The 18831-nt window shown below is 42.9% G+C and overlaps 2 protein-coding genes across 7 annotated transcripts in view; both read right to left on the bottom strand.

Moving 5' to 3' along the window:
* Window positions 1–18831, bottom strand: part of TNNI2 (troponin I2, fast skeletal type) — a 422570-nt gene that overhangs the window by 352150 nt on the left and 51589 nt on the right. The window lies entirely within an intron of this gene.
* The window catches only part of BRSK2 (BR serine/threonine kinase 2), a 304253-nt gene that overhangs the window by 88836 nt on the left and 196586 nt on the right, over window positions 1–18831 (bottom strand). For all 6 annotated transcript variants that reach the window (XM_059474202.1, XM_059474201.1, XM_059474200.1 and 3 more), the window contains exons 3-4: window positions 15276–15361; window positions 3567–3707 (exon numbers count right to left, since the gene is read on the bottom strand). In XM_059474202.1, the coding sequence (XP_059330185.1) occupies window positions 3567–3707; window positions 15276–15361 (227 nt within the window). The remainder of the gene's footprint in view (window positions 1–3566; window positions 3708–15275; window positions 15362–18831) is intronic.

An 18831-nucleotide genomic window follows, 5' to 3' on the forward strand; every position in this document is an offset into this window, starting at 1 on the left:
AGAATGAAACGCAACCAAAATAAAAAATAAAATGAAATAATCACCTCCCTGCTCATTACCGCAGGGGATTTCCTCTCAATGTCACCACTGCCCCGCGCAGTAATTGGCATTATCTGTTATCTCTGAAGCCATAATAAGGCTTGCCACGGGGCATTTTCTGTAATCATATTTTTATTTGTCAGCTCGCGAGCCGCAGACGGGGGAGCGGAGCCGGGCCAGGCCGCGGGCGCGCGGCGGGGCAGGGGCCGCGCGGCGCCAATGGCGGCTCGCGCCGGTGATGTCACGGCCAGCCAATGAGGCGGCCGGCAGCCCGCCCCGCCCGGCGCTGCAGCATTCCCCACAGACACAGGGAGCGGGCTCTTCCCGGGGAAACCGAGCGGCAGAGAGAGAGCCTGGCACCCCGCCCCGGGGGCGCTCACACACGGGCCCCCGCAGGGAACACAGCCGGGCACCCAAGCAGCAGAGAGGGGCTGAATACCCCGCATTCAAAAGAGGCTGCTGGTTCGGGGTACCCGAGGTACCCGAAAGGCACAGAATGTGGGAGAGCAGACACCCAAGTACGAGGTGAATGGCAGCTTAGGCAAACCCATCGGTTATGTCCAAAGAGAACCTCCCAATGGAGATTCTGGGATGGCCAGTCTGGGATGGCCTCACTTGGACGTCCGGGAAGCTCAGGCTCTGTGCCATGCATTCCCTGCTCGGCGCGGCCGCTCCAGGCACTGCGGCGCGGTGCGGAGCCCGGGAGCGCAGGGAAGGGCTGGGAGGAGAAGCAGCAATGCCGCATCACGGAGCCAGGCGCTTGCCAGCTCGGGGAAGGCAGCGAGGTAGCACAGATGTGCTACCATGTGATGTCCCTGCGTGGTGCCACTCGTGCCCCTGGGTCCCTGGCGTGGCACCGTGCCATGTCCACACAAATGTCCTCAGAGAACCCGACAGCGCCTTACTCATGAGCGTTCCCGCATGGCCAACCTGCACCGCAAAGCCCTGTAAGTGACTGCACCACAGAGTGAAACTCACCAAATATTGCCCCACTGCTTCCAGTAAATAAAGTAAGAACAGGAAGCACATTTTTAAAATAAAAAACAGACACAAGCTCCACACCTATTCTGCTTCCTTTTCTCAGCTGCTTGTTTGAAAATACCTCTCAGACAAAGATGATCTCTCCACACAGTAGCAGCAGAAGCTTTTTACTGATGGGAGGGGGACTGGGGAATCCTTTCTGAATCTTTGGTTCAGGAATACTGGTGTATCAATGCATTCAGTGAATGCTGAATGTGGTTACATGCTGCTGTTAAAGTAAGCCACAGGTATTTCCCAGTGTTTTGGGATGTACAGGAAGAAGATGGGACTATTATATGGGTATGGGGACACCAGGCTATCAATCTATTCTGCCAGTAGGCTGGAGGCACCCACATTTAGTCATTAACCAAAGCAGAAGCTTTCATTTTTCAATGTGGTCATAACTGGATAACCTGGCTGATGAGATGATTTGTCATTTCACTACCCCACGACAGGACAAGGTCAGGCTTCATTGCTTAGGAAAGCACATTAAGTTTTACACTCACATATATATTTATGCATGCTCTGATTTTCTGATAACTGTCCAGAATATAGCACAGAATAGAACACAGACCACACAGAGTGACCTGGGGGCAGAGCTTATGATTTACTGCTAACTTAGCCAGCACTAGATGCTTGTCTGGTGGGAGTTAGCAAGGAATGGGATTTACTGTCCAACGAGACTACTGCCCACAATCCAGTATGTTTAACAGAGGAAAATGGATTCCTCAAGATAGACATGCATCTGCCTAGAAAATATCACAGAGTATTAAACCTACAGAGGTGCTAGTCTGTCTATCAGTCGGTCTGATGGCCTCACCATGATCCTCAGTTTGTTAGTCTCCCAGATCCAGAGGGATCCACAAGTCCAAAGGACTAGCAGGTATGTGCATGTTTTAGTAGGAACTTCTCTCCCAATGGAGATTCTGATTTCTCTGGAATATTCATTTGGAAGCATAAATAATTTCTCTTCAGCTGCACTTAAACATTTTTGAGTGTTGATGGATTGGATTCCTTAAGTATTAAGCCAAGTAGGGAATAGAAACATGTATGTATTCAATCCACCAGTGGTTACACTGCCCAGTGTACCTAAAAAATAACAGATCTACAACCTGCCAAGGCTCATGCTGGTTCTAAGGAGGTTGTGATCACTCAGTGTAGTTGAATAGCAGGGAGGAAAAACTGGAATTCACAGAATAAAACTGGTCAGAGGTCACTGCCAACAGAGAAAACTTAGATCCTCTAGTTAGGGCATACAACCTGTTCTTGGCTTCTCTGGGAATTTCTTTGACTATTGTAACCCTTCCTGTGTCAGGTAGGCATTGTCCCCAGGACCTTCTCACCCAGATCCACCACCTTTGAACTGCCTCTTCTGCTAAGAGTATGCTGCTGTACTCTTCTTATACAGTATACTCTTCTTAATATATCCTCAAGAAAGGCTCTTCTTTCCCTCTCCATTTCTTAGAAATATGTTCTCCTACAGATCACTGTTTCCTGCTGAAATGACTCAGAGATGTAGGGGGAGGGGGCTAGAAGACCAAGTTAAATATTTAAACATCCATTTTCACTGTGGCCATCTGGTTTGTGACTTTTCAGCACAGAACTGGGGGTACAGAAAATCCCTGAATGGCTACTGAGAAGTAAGCACACAGTGATTATGCAAATCCAGCTACTGCAGTACCTCTGAGTGGCCCTTGGCCTCCTGGAGTGGGGGATCTGTGGCTGGCTGTGGCTTTGGAGAAGCAGCCATGCAGACATAAAATGTAAATGTTCTCCCCCAGCCAATCCAAATGCAAGGAGCTGCATTTGTGAGCAATGAGCAGGCAGTTATGGGTCAGCAGCTGTACAGAAACTCTTGTGCTCAGACTGATTGCAACAACTTGATTTCAGTATAATTTAAGTTATCTCAACTTGCTGAAGATGAAAGAGAAACTGGTCCAATATAAAACAGTACCTGAAAGCACAGGTTAAACCACACTCCATGGTTAAATAATATGATGGAGTCAGTAAGAAAATTCTTCCCTACTGGAAAGGAAATTAAAGGCAACAGTGACTCAAATGCCCAGAGGGGACTCAGTAAAGGTTGCCAAAAGCCAGCAGGTTTCCAAAAACTGAAGGGAACCATAAAATGACTTTGCTGTATTTGCAGTTGTCCCAGGTTTCTTCAGGGATTCATTTAGATACAGTGTATGGAGTTCTTAGTTATTACTAAGTGCCACAAAAATTATGGAAATGAAATTCTTTTTCCTCGGTGGTTTTGGTTTTCCTGTTTAAAGCCTTCCCTGCAAATTAATTCTTCTCCAGTGAAAAATGACAGACAGTCTTTTCCATGAGAAGTCTGTCTGTGACTGGTACACTGTCTCACACATGGACAAGAATTCAAAAATACATCAGCACTTTACCCAATGATTTAGAGCTTTACAACATCAGTTACTTAAAATTAAAAGTATCAAGGTAAGATCCCTTTATTGTAGCAGGGAACTCCCATTGGAAATGGCTGTACTCACCATATTGAGTGACTGTGGCAAAAGTCTAAAGCAGAGATGATTTGTCGGAAGAACTTCCTGGCTTCTTTTGGTGTCAATCTTCCCTTTTTTACGAGATAGTCGAAGAGCTCCCCACCTGACACATGTTCTAGCACCAAATACCTAGAAAAACACAAAGTCAGGATTTTTTAAGTACATGATCACACCAACCCCCTCACACTCACACAGTTATAGACAAACACTTCTGTTTATACGTAGTCAAGGGGAGCACTTCCAGAAATAACAGTGGAAGAGAACTGGCATTTTAAAAACAGGAGTTAATATGTTTAACAGTGGTTCTGCAAACTTCAGACCTGCCATTGTTGGATTCAGTGTCCAATGGCATAGCAAGACCTAATCAGGAAGCTAAAAATTACTCCAAAGACCAGGATGGGAAGCAGAGAATAATCAAGTATAAGCTTCCAAAGCAGGTCTCAAGGCTACAGTGGAGTAAGACTCTTGACCAAGAAGCCTCAGGTCCTTTAACCAAGCTGAAAATTTTCATAAAACAGCTGCAGTGGCAAAGCTGCAGTCAGAACCAGACAGATGTCAACAAACCACAATGACTTAAGAAAAGGTGAACAATGTACAATATTAAAAAAACAAACAAACAAAAAAAGAACTACATGTGTGTGCAGTCTCTATAAAAGCTTAGCTTTTGCTGCTGAACAGCAGTGATTGGCTGGAGCAGCTGCCTGGCCTTGCAACTCACAGGTGAAAAATGTGGCACTGAGTGAATACATGTGGCACAAAGGGGGCCTAGGAGCAGGAAGGGAAACTCCTGACCTTATACAGCACTCCTGGCAGTCATAGAGTGAAGAGTGAAACCTTCTGGAAGGAAGGGACTTGCCAAGGATGGACTACCTTGCTGTTTTAAATAGGGCTAGTGAAAGGCAGCCAAGCAAAGGAAAACTGTATAAATCTCTGGAGATGTTGCCTAATAGTGGGAGTGACAGTTTTCCCAGGGAAGTGGCAGGAGCACCATCAATGGAATCCTTTAAAAATAAACAAGTTGGAGTGTACTTCTCAGTCCCTGCCTCCCAAGAGTGCTGCAGACCACACTGAACTGTATGTGCACCATGATCTCTCAACCCTCTGCTTTACAGCATAATACTTTTACTACCAAAATGAAACTCCTCAAATTTGAATAGACAATGAAGAATAATTAATCCAGGATACTGTCAAAATTTTCTGTACCTCAAGCAGCATAATCTCCAAGGAAATTTCTGAATTTGAAATGAAAAGTGGGGAAAATTAATATAAATTGGGGGTCTTAATTAGCCCTGTTTTCAATGTTTCCAAAAACCTAGGACAATAGAAGGACTAAAAGCAGTTGTGAGGAAAGTAAAGCTTGCTCAATGATAATGGCATCAGCCTTGAAGTTGCAAAAGATGGACCTGAGCTCCTGGTCCATCATCATCTCCTGTGTAACTTCCATGTGTCAGCTCTCAGCTAGCAGAAGGAGAAAGCACTTCCCTGACTTACAGAAAGACAGACATTGGTATTGTCTTGCCAGCTAAATAAGTACCAAAAAATGGACAAAACCATAAAATCATGAACTTGAGGGAATTAAAATTGCACTTTTGCATTTTTCAATCAAAGTCAAAACAGCTACAAGAAACATAGCAATATTGACTTTTTAAAATTAAAATCAGTTAAAAAAGAGAAAAATCTTAACTTGAAAATCCCATTTGGAATGTGTGGGTTATCTTCTTTCTCAACAGATGGGTAGTTGCCCAACTGTCTGCTGGGTACACCCTGGTAATTTGGACAGCACAGTTTATAGACATGACATTTTTTGAGCAAGTCATTCAAACACAGAAGAAAGCTGATATGCAGCAGCCACGGGCACTGGGGTGTCCACACTGTCAATCCTTGGTTCCTAAGCCTTGGCTAACAGACAGTCTGGTAAGAAGGTTTGCTGTGGAATTCATTCTCCCTCTCATATTAGAGACAGATATGGCTAACTATCCAATATGGCAGACCCAATTCTGGCACAGAATCAATCCTAAAATTCTACTTAACAGCTTGTTGTCTCACTGTGCCCAGAAGAAGCTGGATACAGCAATGCATCTTGCCCCCAAAATTCAAATTGCTAGCTGCTTTTTTTCTGGGAGATATCTTACAAAGATGACTGCAGTTACAGACACAGAAAACCCTCCACACTGGCTTCAAACAAACAGTTTTTGAAAAATACAGACCCAGCATTTCTGTCACCCACAGCAGGAACTGTGAAGCAATTTATTTTCATCAACTTCATCTTATTAAAAACATTCAACAAAAATGCACTGACACGTTGTATGAAAAATAAAACAAATTGAAAGACAGGGAACATTTACAAGGTTATTCATTTTTTGCTTGCCACCTAGAAGCACTAGATATAATAATGGAAATGAACAGGGGAGAGCATTTGAAAAAGATTTGTGCCTATGACAAGTCAAGGGACACCGAGCAGCATGAGAGATGATGTATTCTGATCTGACAAAGCCCCCAACGTGACATGAGTGAGAAGGACGACAAACACATTCCTCAGTGCTTGAGTGCAAGAAAGAAATGCTGCAGGGATCATTCCACAAGCACTATGTGGCTAAGCTGCAGCTAGGATTTGTGAGCTCAGGTTGTTATCTGCCAGCCCTATTCCCTCCAGTACCTTGTGCATTTTTCTAGAAGAGCCCCCAGCTAGGAGATTTTCTGTTAAACAAGGGCATAATTCAGCACCTGCCCCTATCTCTGTGCAAGCCAACATTCTGCTGGCACAGGACATGGCACAGTAGTAGTACACTTGTTCTTTCCAAACAGGCCGACAAGAGGGGTTTAAACATTTCCAAGTGTTGCACTGGTTCTAAGCACCACTGGATAGCTACACAAATCCCACTAAGTGCTGCATGTCTGTATCTACCCATCTCTGTGTGTGAGAGTGTGCCTATGACTTTACAGAAGAGAATAAACACTCTGAAAAGCCAAACAGAAAAAGCAAAGCAAAGGAAGAACGTTATTCCCCGGGTTGGAAAATAAGGCACACAGACACTACATCTTTCCTGAATCCATGGCAGAGAAAAGAATCCAAATCTTCTGTGTTCACATCAGCATCTAAATTTCTTTACTTTGGCAAAGTGCTACAGCATTGGAAGTATGCTAATGCCAGCTCTTGGAGGATCTGGGAGAAGGTAAATAATATGTAGCCTGTAGGGAAGAAAAACACTAAGAAGCATTTTCATGAGTCTGTCTTTCCTTTTATCTTTCCCAGGTATGACAGGTTTTCACTTCATTATAGTACTACTTTTCCAATTTATTCTAAGCAAGCAAGCAAGTTCTGAAAATCCCAGAAGAGTAACCAGAACTTCTCTCCTATTACATTTCGAGATGAAAAGCAACTTATTGGTGAATTAAGTTTTGGGGTTTTTTATTTTGTCTATGTAAGATTAACAGCATCAGTCTTTCTTCCCATGGTAAAAACGTAAGAAAACCTGTGAATATATGTGGCACCTCCTGCAACAACCATTGCAAGAAGGTTCAGGGAAAGGAGAGACCCAGTGTCTGGCAGGCAGTGTGCACACTACATGCTGTGATGATACAGACAGGAGCTATGTTAGGACAAAAGACTCTGCCAGAGCACCTAGCTCTCACATGTTGGATGCTCTGGACACACCCTAACTCTTCCGAACCTTGCATTTCACATGAGAGAAACAAGTTTTGACAAGTGTTAACCTCCTTTTCTTTACTGATAGGGAACTGTGAAGCCAAGTGACTTGTCCAGGGTACAGTCAGCCAGTATCAGAGCTGGGATTAGCACCTGTGGTCCCTTGTGCCTTCTACTCCATGCTATCCCCCAATTTCCCCTTTGCCTGTGAGGACACTGAAAAAGCCAGAAAACAGCAGGGTTCTGCAACTCAATATGAAGGCAAGTGTATGTTAAAAATAAAGTCTCAATTACTTTTTCCTCACTGGATATATTCTCTAGGAGATTGCAGATATTCTCACAGGCTGCAGCTCACTTTTGTACACACCAAGGTTTGCATCTTGCATTATTTTCTCATGTCCCTGCTACAAGCCAAGACATGAAACTAAAAATCTCTAGTTGAGTTTCAATGCTTGAAGGAGAAAAGACTTTCCTCTTTAAAAGCAAAGAAGCTGAATACTAAATACAAGAATAATTGTGCTGATTGGAGATGAGCAGAGAGATTGCATCCAGCAGCATCTCATCCCTTTTACCATCTTTCCATCTGCATCCCATCATCTCCACCTTCTCAATAAAAGATTCTGAGTTCCTAACCTCAAATGACCCATTACAAATAATCAGAGATGCAAGCTTAGAATAATCCTAGGCTTTTTTCTTTTTGGTTAATTTTATTTATTCTTTCAGGAGCCAAAATAGTACATCATCAGTTCTCATCAGCTCCTTTCTGAAGGCTGGTTTTTGCTGTGATGCTTGACAGCAGCTTGGACTTCCCATTCCCAACAGTTGCTTTGTGTGCGAGATTGTAAACTGGTACTGTCCCATTCTTATCCAGTGCCAGTACAGCAAGGACTTCTTCATGATTAGATAGGTTGCTGTTGCACTACAGTCCTATCACTTAAAACATAAAAAAGGACACTTTTTGTGGTTATTTCTCCTTTCCATCTGGTGGACTGTGCCACAACTTCTTAAGAGGTACCTTTGCCCATGCCCTAGGGAGCTTTGAAGAATAACTCAGAGAGCCCTCACTAGCAAGGCAGCTACATGCTACCTCCAAATCAGGATTGTAACTAAAGAAACAGGCTGGCTCTGAGCAATGCCAGGAAAAATGCTGTTAAAGAAAGACTCACTGGCATGGAGAACACCAGGACCAAGCACTACCAGATACTTCTGGCAAAATAACAACAAAAAACCCAAATGCAAACAAACACATCAGTTATGATCTGTAAAGAATGAAAAACTGTCTTTTAGCCAGTAGCAAAAATGGTGTGAAATGCTAAAATTCTTGCCAGATGGGATTGCCTGCAGCAGCCCATTAGGGGGGTATGCAGCTCTTGTTTTCTCAGGACAATTTACAAGATACTAACAGCTACACCAATTATGTATTTATTATTATAAAAGTGTTAAATGGAGAGATCTCGAGATGAAAGCTCATGCTGAAACACAAAGTATTTCAGATAAGTATTATAAATGCAAAAAAATTAGGATTACCAAGAAACACTCTCTAAATGCTCTAGGATGGAGCATTCACACATCTTGTTTTAGTCAGGTAATAGAAGGTTTGTCCATCAGTGCTTGCAATTAGCTGTCTGTTAGGAAAACAGTTAATAATTCATTTTTTATTAAGTGATATGACATTTACACATATAAAGCACAACTTTTCTTAACCTAAACAAGTAGGTTTTCAAGTTGCTCTTCTATGTAAGCCTGAATGTACCACTGGGTACCATCACACATCACTGAGCAATGTCCTAGAGCTTTAACTATGCTAGAATTTCACTAGATATCCACACAGCCCTTGTTAGTTTTTAAGATTTATGGCTTCAGCCATACACTCCAGCAAGATGCAAAACCCAGCTGCAGTTATATAGAAAGAGATACACTCAAAGACATAAAACATCAGGCAGGAATCTCCATCATAAAGACAGATAAGTCTTTAGTTCTCGTCTGTCCTGATGTTTGCTGTGCCAACAGCTGTAAAACTCTCTTAAGTTTTGCCCCAGAATTAAACACAGACTGGAGTGGCTGCACCACAAATGGAAGGGTTAGCACTGCCACAACCTTGATGAACCATGGGCCATCTCACAGTTAACCTGGCAGATGATTCACAAGAAACTGGCTACTCCTTGTGACTAATTACTTTAAGAGCTAGAAAGCTCACTACATTTCAAAGGGACCTGTCTTAGGGAACAAGAGACCAACAAAGAAAGCCTCTAGAAGAAAAAAGAACTGATCATTCTCCTTCCAGGCTACCACCCTACTTGCAAAATGTCCTTCCATACATTTTTATGGTTGAACATATATATGGCAGGGAAGAGGTTAAAAGTTGCCCAGGCTGACATGCTCTGTATTTCTTTGACAGCTTTTTCTCTGCACTATTTACTATTGATTAAATAATCTCTATCAGATATGAAGCCTCTTGTTATTGGCACAGCCTATAAATTATTCAGAAGTTATATAAATTCTTATGGTGGGCATGAATTTTTAAACCCTTATTTGGCACTGGGCCAGGAGCTCTGTATTTTTTCTTCCCCTCTTGCCTGCAAGAAAATGTGCATGTGTTAGATTTCTGTTTTCTAAAAGACAATTTTAACTCCAGTTTGCATGTTTGAATGGACATTGTATTTGATTGCTGGTTACATTTGGGCATGAACAGGTTGGGGCTTTTGGGGAAAAGAGGTAGTAAGAGATTATGCTGCTGTGCTCTGTACCTTTGATTAATTTGGGATGAAAGGTGTTTTGAGCAGTACCCTCACAGTGTATAGTCATGGATGCCAAGGCACTGCAGCATCCATCCTGTATGGGCACATGATATGGAATGGATTTAGCTAGAGGTGTTTCAGCACAGGATGGGCAGAGCTGAGACAACACTCATCAGGTCACTGCTGCAATTCTGTTAGTGACTTTACACTTCAGGGCTTTCTTCTTCAGAGCTAAGCGGCTTTTGGTGTAAAAACCAGGACCCATACACACACAACACTGCCTATCAAAGTCTAAAAGAGAAGTCAGGCATGACAATGTACTGTGGCTCTGAAGCAACATCTCACAGAATTACTCATGTCAGAGAATTGCTCCACTATGGGCTTGCTTTTCCCCATGCCCAGCATCACGGCCTGGATGGTATCCAAGCACACATGTCAGTGAGCAGAGGATACAGTCAGGCTTTTGGGCAGTGCTTATTAAGACTTTGTTGCACAGGGTGCAGCATTAATCGCCACCAGCAGCTCTGCAGGCCCTGCTTTGTGCCAGGCTTGGTGTTCCTCTTGCGAGTGAGTGGTCACACCCTCCACTCCTACCACTGGCTGGATTTGTTCTGGCTACACATGCTAGTCATTCCAGACAGTCCTAAAACAAGTCAACAGCAGAAGAAAAGGGAGTCAAAGTAGCTGGTTACAAATATTTTCCTTAGTCTAATCAAGGCTCAGGTAGAATGCTATTCTGCCTTCCAATCCTGTTTTATTTTCTTTCCCTGTATCACAGCACTTGACATCCCACAGCTTCACTCCCAAGGTGCACATCTACCATAAAATTAATTTTCAGTGCTGAGCCTTTAGAGCCACTCTGACTTTCTGAACTCTCCCTCTACTTTAGACAGGTTTCCCTGCAGATGGATTGAATGGCAAAGTCTTGGCCTACCACTAACAAGAACACACATGACTTTTTTAAAATCTTTTTGCATCTTCTGGCATCTCACAGTAAGTTTTCAACAAAAATAAACAGAATTACAGGAAAACCCTGCAGGAGAGGACAGGCAGCACAAAGGCCTCTGCAGACACCACCAGAGCTGTAAGTCCTTGACTGCTGCTGCCACCTGATTTTGTATGAGCCAGAAACGTGAGTTGTGCACAGCTAGGAGGACATTTTAATTTTCTTATCTGGCTCATTGTGATGCACCTTCATCTCTGAAATCAGGAGGTGGTGTGTTGTGTACATTGAAATGAGATTTGGGCACTTGCCCAGTGATAGCATTGTACTGATGAAAGATGAGAAAGGCACTTATATTTGAAAAAAGTGCTGAGGAATGCATGGCACACTTCAGAGAACAATTGTCAGGTGTCCACTCCTTTCAAAACAGATTCTTGCTTAAAATGCTGATCAAACTGGATGACAGAGATGTAAAATAAATGCTGCCATAAAATTTGAAATCTTAAATGTGAAGATTTGAAAGTCATTCAACATAAATCCACACATATATACACAAATATCTGTATGCATCTTGACATAGAAATTTACAGATATATATACACAGACATCAATGGAAAGTGAATCAAGAAATACCAGTATTACCATCTGAAAGAAAAGTGCATGGAGTGGTTATAGTATGTATTTTCTTTTCTATTTTATTTCCACTACCCACCAAGGTGCTGACAGCTGAAACTAAACAGTTAATCAAATGAGATCAAAACAGATAATGCCACCCCTATTGGGACTTCTGCAACAGAACTGTATCAGTCAGCTCAGTCCCCTCTGGGGAGGGAAGCTTCATCTCCTGTGGACTGTCTGATGGCCCTTAGCTTGCCATGCTAGCAGCTCCTCCAATAGGGGACAACTGCTTTTCCATGATCCAAAGAAAAGTTGAATGTAGTGCATAAAACACAGTAAATAAAACTCTGTGTTGGGTCAGCTCAGGAAAGACCTTTTCTATACAGGGCACAGAGAAAAGAGGATCATCCCCCCCAGGTTCACACAGCTCACCTGCAATGCAGAAATCACCCAAGGAGTGTGTCCCTCCAGTGTATATTACAGAATACACCAACATTTTGTTATTATCTGTTACTGCCTTGCTCCTTCTCTTAGTACATGCCCCATCCTGGAAGTGTTCAGCATCAGCTTGGGTGAGGCTCTGAGCAACTTGGTCTAATTAAAGGGAAGGGGGGGAACTGGATGATGTTTAAGGTCCCTTCCAACCCAATCCATTCTGCTATGATTCTATGATTTGTATTTCCCTAAAATTCCTGACTGTCTACATTTCCTTAGTCAAACTGACTGGTGCACACACAAGTTTTGGTAGCCCACTGATCATTCCACATACCAGGCTACTATGATTAATTTTGATCTTTAAAAAAGGGAGGATGAACCCCCATCCTGGCTGTTTTGGTCTATTGACATTATATGATAGGAGAGATGGAGGCATTGATTGTCTGTAGCTATTTCTAAATTATCTATTACCGTGGACTCCCAATCTTGCTTGAAGGCCATCAGTGTGATCATACAACAAATATGAAATAATTCAACTGTCAGTAATATTGCTCATTTAGCCAACACAATATATATCTGAGGCTGTATGTCACTTACAGAGAGCCACAGTGCCCTCTGTTTCCCCCCCCACACCTAGATGTGTAGTCCACAGTCTTACTAAATAAGACAACTCAAAATGATGGATAAAGAGATGGAATAATAGATTTCATAGCTATTCCCACCTCTCCAACTATCTTGGCAAAAAGAACCATACCAAAATAAACAGAAAAAGACTACTTGGCTAACACACGTATGCTAACAGATTTTTGTTATTATTTTTAAAAAATCATTCTCAGTCTTAAATAAACTGTGGAAAAAGGATTTGATTCATGGTTGCATTAGGAATCTACTCAACCAAAGCCCCTTGTCACAAATTAAATCACAAACTAAAAGTCAAACATGATTTGTGAAATTAACAGTTATCGACGAAATGCTCCCCAGTGCTGCATTGTGATTAGTCTCTGGCTTCTGAAATATCACCCATAATTCATGAGCTTCTCTGAAACCATGCCACTGCTGCTAGTGCTGGGATGGCATGCATGATGGAAAGGTGCTGCCACAACCCCAGAGCAATCCCTTTCCTGATGCTGGTGAGAACCAGAGGTCACTGTGTCTTATTATTTGGGAAGGTCCATGCAGACACATTCTCAGCCCCCACGCACTGGTAACACCTCACCCCTCTGCAGGCACTCTCTTCCACCTCTCAGATTTATCAAAGGCCACAGCTGTTTCTAATTTTGAACACGGAGGCTTGGCAGAAGCTCTGCATTGTGCCCTTTCTTTAAAATAGCGACTAATAAAAAATGAAACTTAATTAACAGTCATTTGTTCTTTCAGAGTCAGTGTCTTTCAGCAGAGGGATTTGGTGCTTTTGCAGGGGGATGCAGACAGCTTAATCTTACAGGCAGAGGAGCTACAGCACAAAGCAGACTTAGTGATTGTTCAAGGCTAAATGGTCATTGGCAAAGCACGCTTTGGAGCCCAACATTTTTTAGAAGCCAGGATATCCAGACATAGCTTAAAGATATGGGATGCTTTCCTTTTCAAGGTGATTTTCATCATGAAGATGTTGTCCTGCCAATAAATGCAGTATTCTTTTTAATAATAGAGTAACACCATTCCAACTGCTTTGAGTGCAAAATATTTTTCACAAGGAGCAAAACAGCCCCCAGTTCTTATGGGGTAAAGAAGGAAAGCTCAGGTTTTGGCTTTACAGGCATTCAGAGCAAGAAGAAAGCTTCAGCACCTCTACAGCCCATCCCCTTGTGGCCTTTCTTCTGCATGTATTCTTACATTATCACCACTGCCACCATCAGCTGTTTGCTCTTTTCATGCAGGAGTGCGTACTTGTGTGTGTGTACCTAGGGTTACACAACACAGAAACCAACATAACAAAGAACATTTTCTCTCTTTTAAGCAAAAAAGGGGTCTCCTCCCCTCTTTCACCTTAATACAGAGAAAATATCCTCTGCCTCTCTTTTAGGAAATTAAGGGAGAATGTACTTCCTGTAAGCCTGATTTCCCTCTGCTGCCTGTCTGCACACAGAACAGATGTGGGCCTCTGTCTCATCTGTGGCAAACAGAGCTTCATGGAGCCATGACCATTTGTGCCACTGAGGACCGAGCATTCAGCATGCAGCTCTGAAAACATCTGAGCCAGCCTCCACCCAGTGCCTGCACGAGCTCTTTCTGGCAACTGCATTCCACCTCGGATGGCAGGCTCTGCCCCAAAGGAGGAGGGGGAAGCCAAGGGAAATTACTGCCTGCTCTACTAAGCTAACCCTTAGGCAGACAGGCCTCGCTTCTCAGAAGAGGAATTCATTGCTCCAGTATCAAGACTGGATGAATAGTCCATGAGGGACTGTTACCTCCATTCAACACACTTTCTTTGGATAAACAATCATTCCCTTCTTGTGTTCAGACACTAAAAAAAAGGTCACCAGTAGATGGTGGCTTTAAAAAACTGTTTAATCTTTTTTAACCACTCTCTTCTACCTGTAATAACCTGTTAAAAAGCTGGAAATAGCAGAGTTCCCTACTGGGTCACCCTTTTCTATTTGGAGAACATTGATTTTTGTCCTGTTGCACCATGATTAATGTGGCCTGTTTGTTTGACAACAGATACAACGTATTTAGTGCCCTAAATCAAGCTAAAGTAATTGTCTATGGACAACATCCCTGTCTGGCACTGCTAATGATCTGGAGAAAAAAAATCTTACAAAAAAAAGCTTTGCTACGCAACTGCCACTGCAGCACCATCAGGGGCCTACAGTGGCCTTTAAAACCAAAATCTGCTGCTGATGGGACAAATTTAAAACATCTTTAGTGAGAGTTGAGGGTTTCAATAAAAACTGTTAGACAAAGGAGGTTATCCAAATTATCCACTCTAAGTCTGTTACAGCTTTGATTCAAAATGATTCCAGATCTTACAGGTACAAGGGAAGTAGTGGAATCTTCATTCCTGGAAGTGTTCAAAAAACACATGGATGTGGCACTTGGGGGGCATGATTTAGCGGTGAATATGGCAGCATGGTCAAACAATGATAAAATTTCCTAAATGATTGTATGATTCTGTGAAAGTACAGAAATTAACATGAGAAAAGCCAGGGAAATAATGAGTATTCATTCCTCATCCAAATACCAAATATTGCACAGACACCAGCAGAGGGTGAAAACACACCTAGTTCCATTCTTTCAGAAATGTACCAAGTTCCAAAACCCCTCCCTTCTTCCCTCCTTCCCTTCCCCTTCCTCTGGCAAAAGCCAGTAATACCTACAAATATTTTTTATTTTCGTAAACATCATGCAGCTTTAAAACATGGGGATGTTCTATCAACTTCAGGATGGCTATTTCCCGCTCCACCTGGAAGAAACAAAAAGAAACAGTGATTAGAAGCTTGGTCTTAGAATACATTAGGTATTGTCACACATTTTCTTCCCATTTATCCATTTTCCACTCCTCCTCATATGCAGAGGATACGGAAAATTGTAACAATGTATCTTATTTAGCACTTACATAATTTAAGAAAAATTCAATTTATTCAGCCTCAGCACTCCCTGCCCTGCAGAACCAAAAACCAGCAAAATTTCAAGGTTGAAAGAAAAGTCCCAAATCTACCAAAGAAAATTAGCTGTGGGAGTTACATGAGCATTCAAGGCTGCTCCTGCCTCACAATCCAAAGCCAGTGACATATTCTCAAAGTACAGAAACTCTAAGATGTCATAGGGCTCTCCTGACCTCCCACAGCCACAGGTATGGCTGCTCTACAAACTGCATTCTTAATTAATGCTAGAAACTCCCCATCCCAAAGAACTTGCCATGCATGTGGGGGAAAAGATAAACAGCAGTGTGATTTTAAAGCTCCAGAACTGAGGTGCAGAAAGGGAAAGAAATATAAGAAGTGACATAAGAAGTCCAAGGCAGAACAAGAAATTAAACCAGATTACTGGAGACGCAGTGCTCGGAGCCTTAAGCGCAAGACTGCGCTTTCCCTCAATTCCCAGGCTGCCCAAGTGTGGCTACTTCCAAGAGCAGCTTTCAGTGCTGAGTTAACAAGTTGTGACTAAGTCCCTGTAATTAGTGCAAGCCCTGCTCTCACCCAAAATTCCTATTATGACCACTAAGGGTATTCATTAGAGATGGAGTCAGTGCAATTCCTCAGCTGTTAGCAAAATCGCTCTGCTGCTCGAAACCACACTGTAACTGCTCTGATTTGACCTAGGCTAAGTCGAAGGGAGTTAATGTAGCACTGTGGAGACTCTGGGTATGTGAAATAAACTCTGCAACAAGATGCAGTGAAAGCATTGCACAGTCGGGCATGCCAAATTTCAAGGAATCCACAAAGGCAGGAAAAAGACCTAAAGAAGCAAACAAGGACAACCAGGTAGCATTTTTTCCAGTCCTTTAAATAACTGATTGTCCCAGCACTGCTATACTGACAGACAAACCATGAACGAACTACAAAACCATCCCTTAATGTCTCCCCTGCAGAGATCAGATGAATAATTAGGAACTTGCCCTAGTACACCTTTAGTTCTTGATGTCCTTTAACTTCCTGAGAGAACTGTCTGAACACAGACAATTGCTGAACACAGACAATTCCACCTGAATGCCAGTAAGATCCTCTGCAGGAAATTAGAAGGTGGTAGTTTGCAGCACCCTGCAGAGGAGGATTCCCCAGCATGTTGGTTATCACCCCAGATCTCTCTTCCTCTACAGCATCACATAAAAACAGCAAAGGCAACTTTTGCACTGCATCATCCTTAGCCTTCCTCACATACCAGGATGGAAGAAAGTATATTTGTACAAGTGCCAATCTCAGTCTTTCAAAGACACTTATTCCTCTCTGCAGAGTCAAAAGTCATCTGAGAGATTCCACTTCCACACTTGGGATCTCTGAAAATAGCTCCTTCAGAGAACTGGGGAATGCAGTTAAACATGTATGTACACAGTTCAGCACTGCTAGGAATTCAGTGATACACAGTGCTTGATGGTGACAGGTCTGTGGGTGTTAACTTACTCATGACCAGCACTCTGATGAAAGCTAATTATACAAACAGGAAGCAAAAGCTGGGTAGATTTCAACTGTTCAGCTATTTCACCCCAGACCCAGGGGGTAGCTAGCTTATTCCATTTTTGCCTCCTCTTCAAAAAGACCTGTTACTCTTTTCTCTTACAAGATATGCACTGATACTTGCAGAGGGCTTGTTCAACGCTATAACTGATAAAAGTTGGATTTGCTTCAAAAATGAGGAAAAACAAAACAGAAGAAGCACCCACTCTCATGACACTCTCCCAATAGTACTGAGATTCACCATCAGCAGCATGTACTGCAGCTGCTCAGAAACTGCAACTCCAAAGAAATTCCTTTTGGATGGGGAAGTACAGGTATTTCATGGGGAATGTGACCAGTGCGCTAGCTGTGACAAGGATAATCCAACTCCAGTATTTCTATGAAAAATAAAATTCCCTACAGACGAGCTGTGTAACTGCATTGGTGTTTCACTTCAGAGAAACCTCTTGGTTGGTTCAGTGGCAATGTAAGCTCAGATCAAGTGAGTGATGGATGGCAGCATCCAGTCAGGGTCCTGCTTGGTTACTGTCCTAAAGCATGAGAAGAGGCAGTGACTTATGGCTACCACTTGGAGGAGGGAATTCAGCTACAGCACTGTGGCCTATGTTTGGTAACAGACAATCAGAATAGAAAGGCAGTATCTACCTATGACCTACAGATTTACTCCAGGAACCAACTGAAAAGAATTTCCCCAAGTTGCTTTTCTTTCATCATAAGTGTGTGAGTGTAAAAGGCTCTATGCATATTAATTCCTGGGAACTAAATCCTAGGAGGAAATACAGTTTTGGAGGTCTCAATTTCAAGCCAGGTATGTCGAGAGCATCTGTCTTGATGTGCCTGGCATTTGACTGCAGTGTGTTCAGTTCAGTGGTGTGTTGTCTGCACCAGTCAGCTTTCCACAGCCTGCTACCTCTTCTATCTGTAAACCAAGGACAAAACTGATCCACTTATCTCAAGTGAGATGTTTTATGAAGGAAAAATGTCATCACTCTACTTCTTGTAGTCCAGGACTTTGACCCATGTAGAGGCTCAAGATGCTAATGGTTGTATTACTTTAGGATCTAGAGATTCCAGGTTCTCTAAACAGCAGTCTGATAAAGCTCATCCTCAAAAAATCTCACAGCAGTGTCCTGCCTCTTTCTGCTTTTAAAGCAAAACAAGAGTTCAGAGAAATATACAACAGACCACCTTCTCAGAATTAGTGCTGCAGTCAGTACTGATGGGTGATTCCCCTGGATCCTGTTAATTTTTTATATGCCTACAAAGAAGGCAGTAATTGATACAGGCTGGACACAGACTGAGATCTCAGTAGCAATGTCACTGATGCACTGCTCAGGAGGACCTAGGAGCCATCATGTCACTAGGTAAGGAGAGGTATCTGAACTCATTGGCAAAATAAGAGAGGCCTGAAATAGCATGCAGCTTTGCCCTCTCCCCCAGAGCTTTGCCAGCCCCTGGCATGGCTTTTTTTGCGCAGCCCTGTGTTTGCAAGCCATGGAATGCTGTCCAGCTCCGAGCTGGCAAGGACAGGGGAGAGGAGAAACCCTGCAGGGGTGTTTGCTTTAATGCACATGCAATTATCAGAAAGCAGGGCAAGCTCAGAATAGCCTGTCTAGGGAGGCTCAGAGCCTGTGATAAACGGGAAATGTGGAGAAACATTTGCCTAATGGTTAAAAGAGAAAGGAATAAAGCAAAGCTTTTCTGTTACATGAACGCTGGGTCACATTACAGGATCCCAACTAAAGCCAGGGTTGTCTCA

This window comes from Ammospiza nelsoni, chromosome 6 (assembly GCF_027579445.1).
Source record: "Ammospiza nelsoni isolate bAmmNel1 chromosome 6, bAmmNel1.pri, whole genome shotgun sequence".
Classification (NCBI taxonomy): Eukaryota; Metazoa; Chordata; class Aves; order Passeriformes; family Passerellidae; genus Ammospiza; species Ammospiza nelsoni.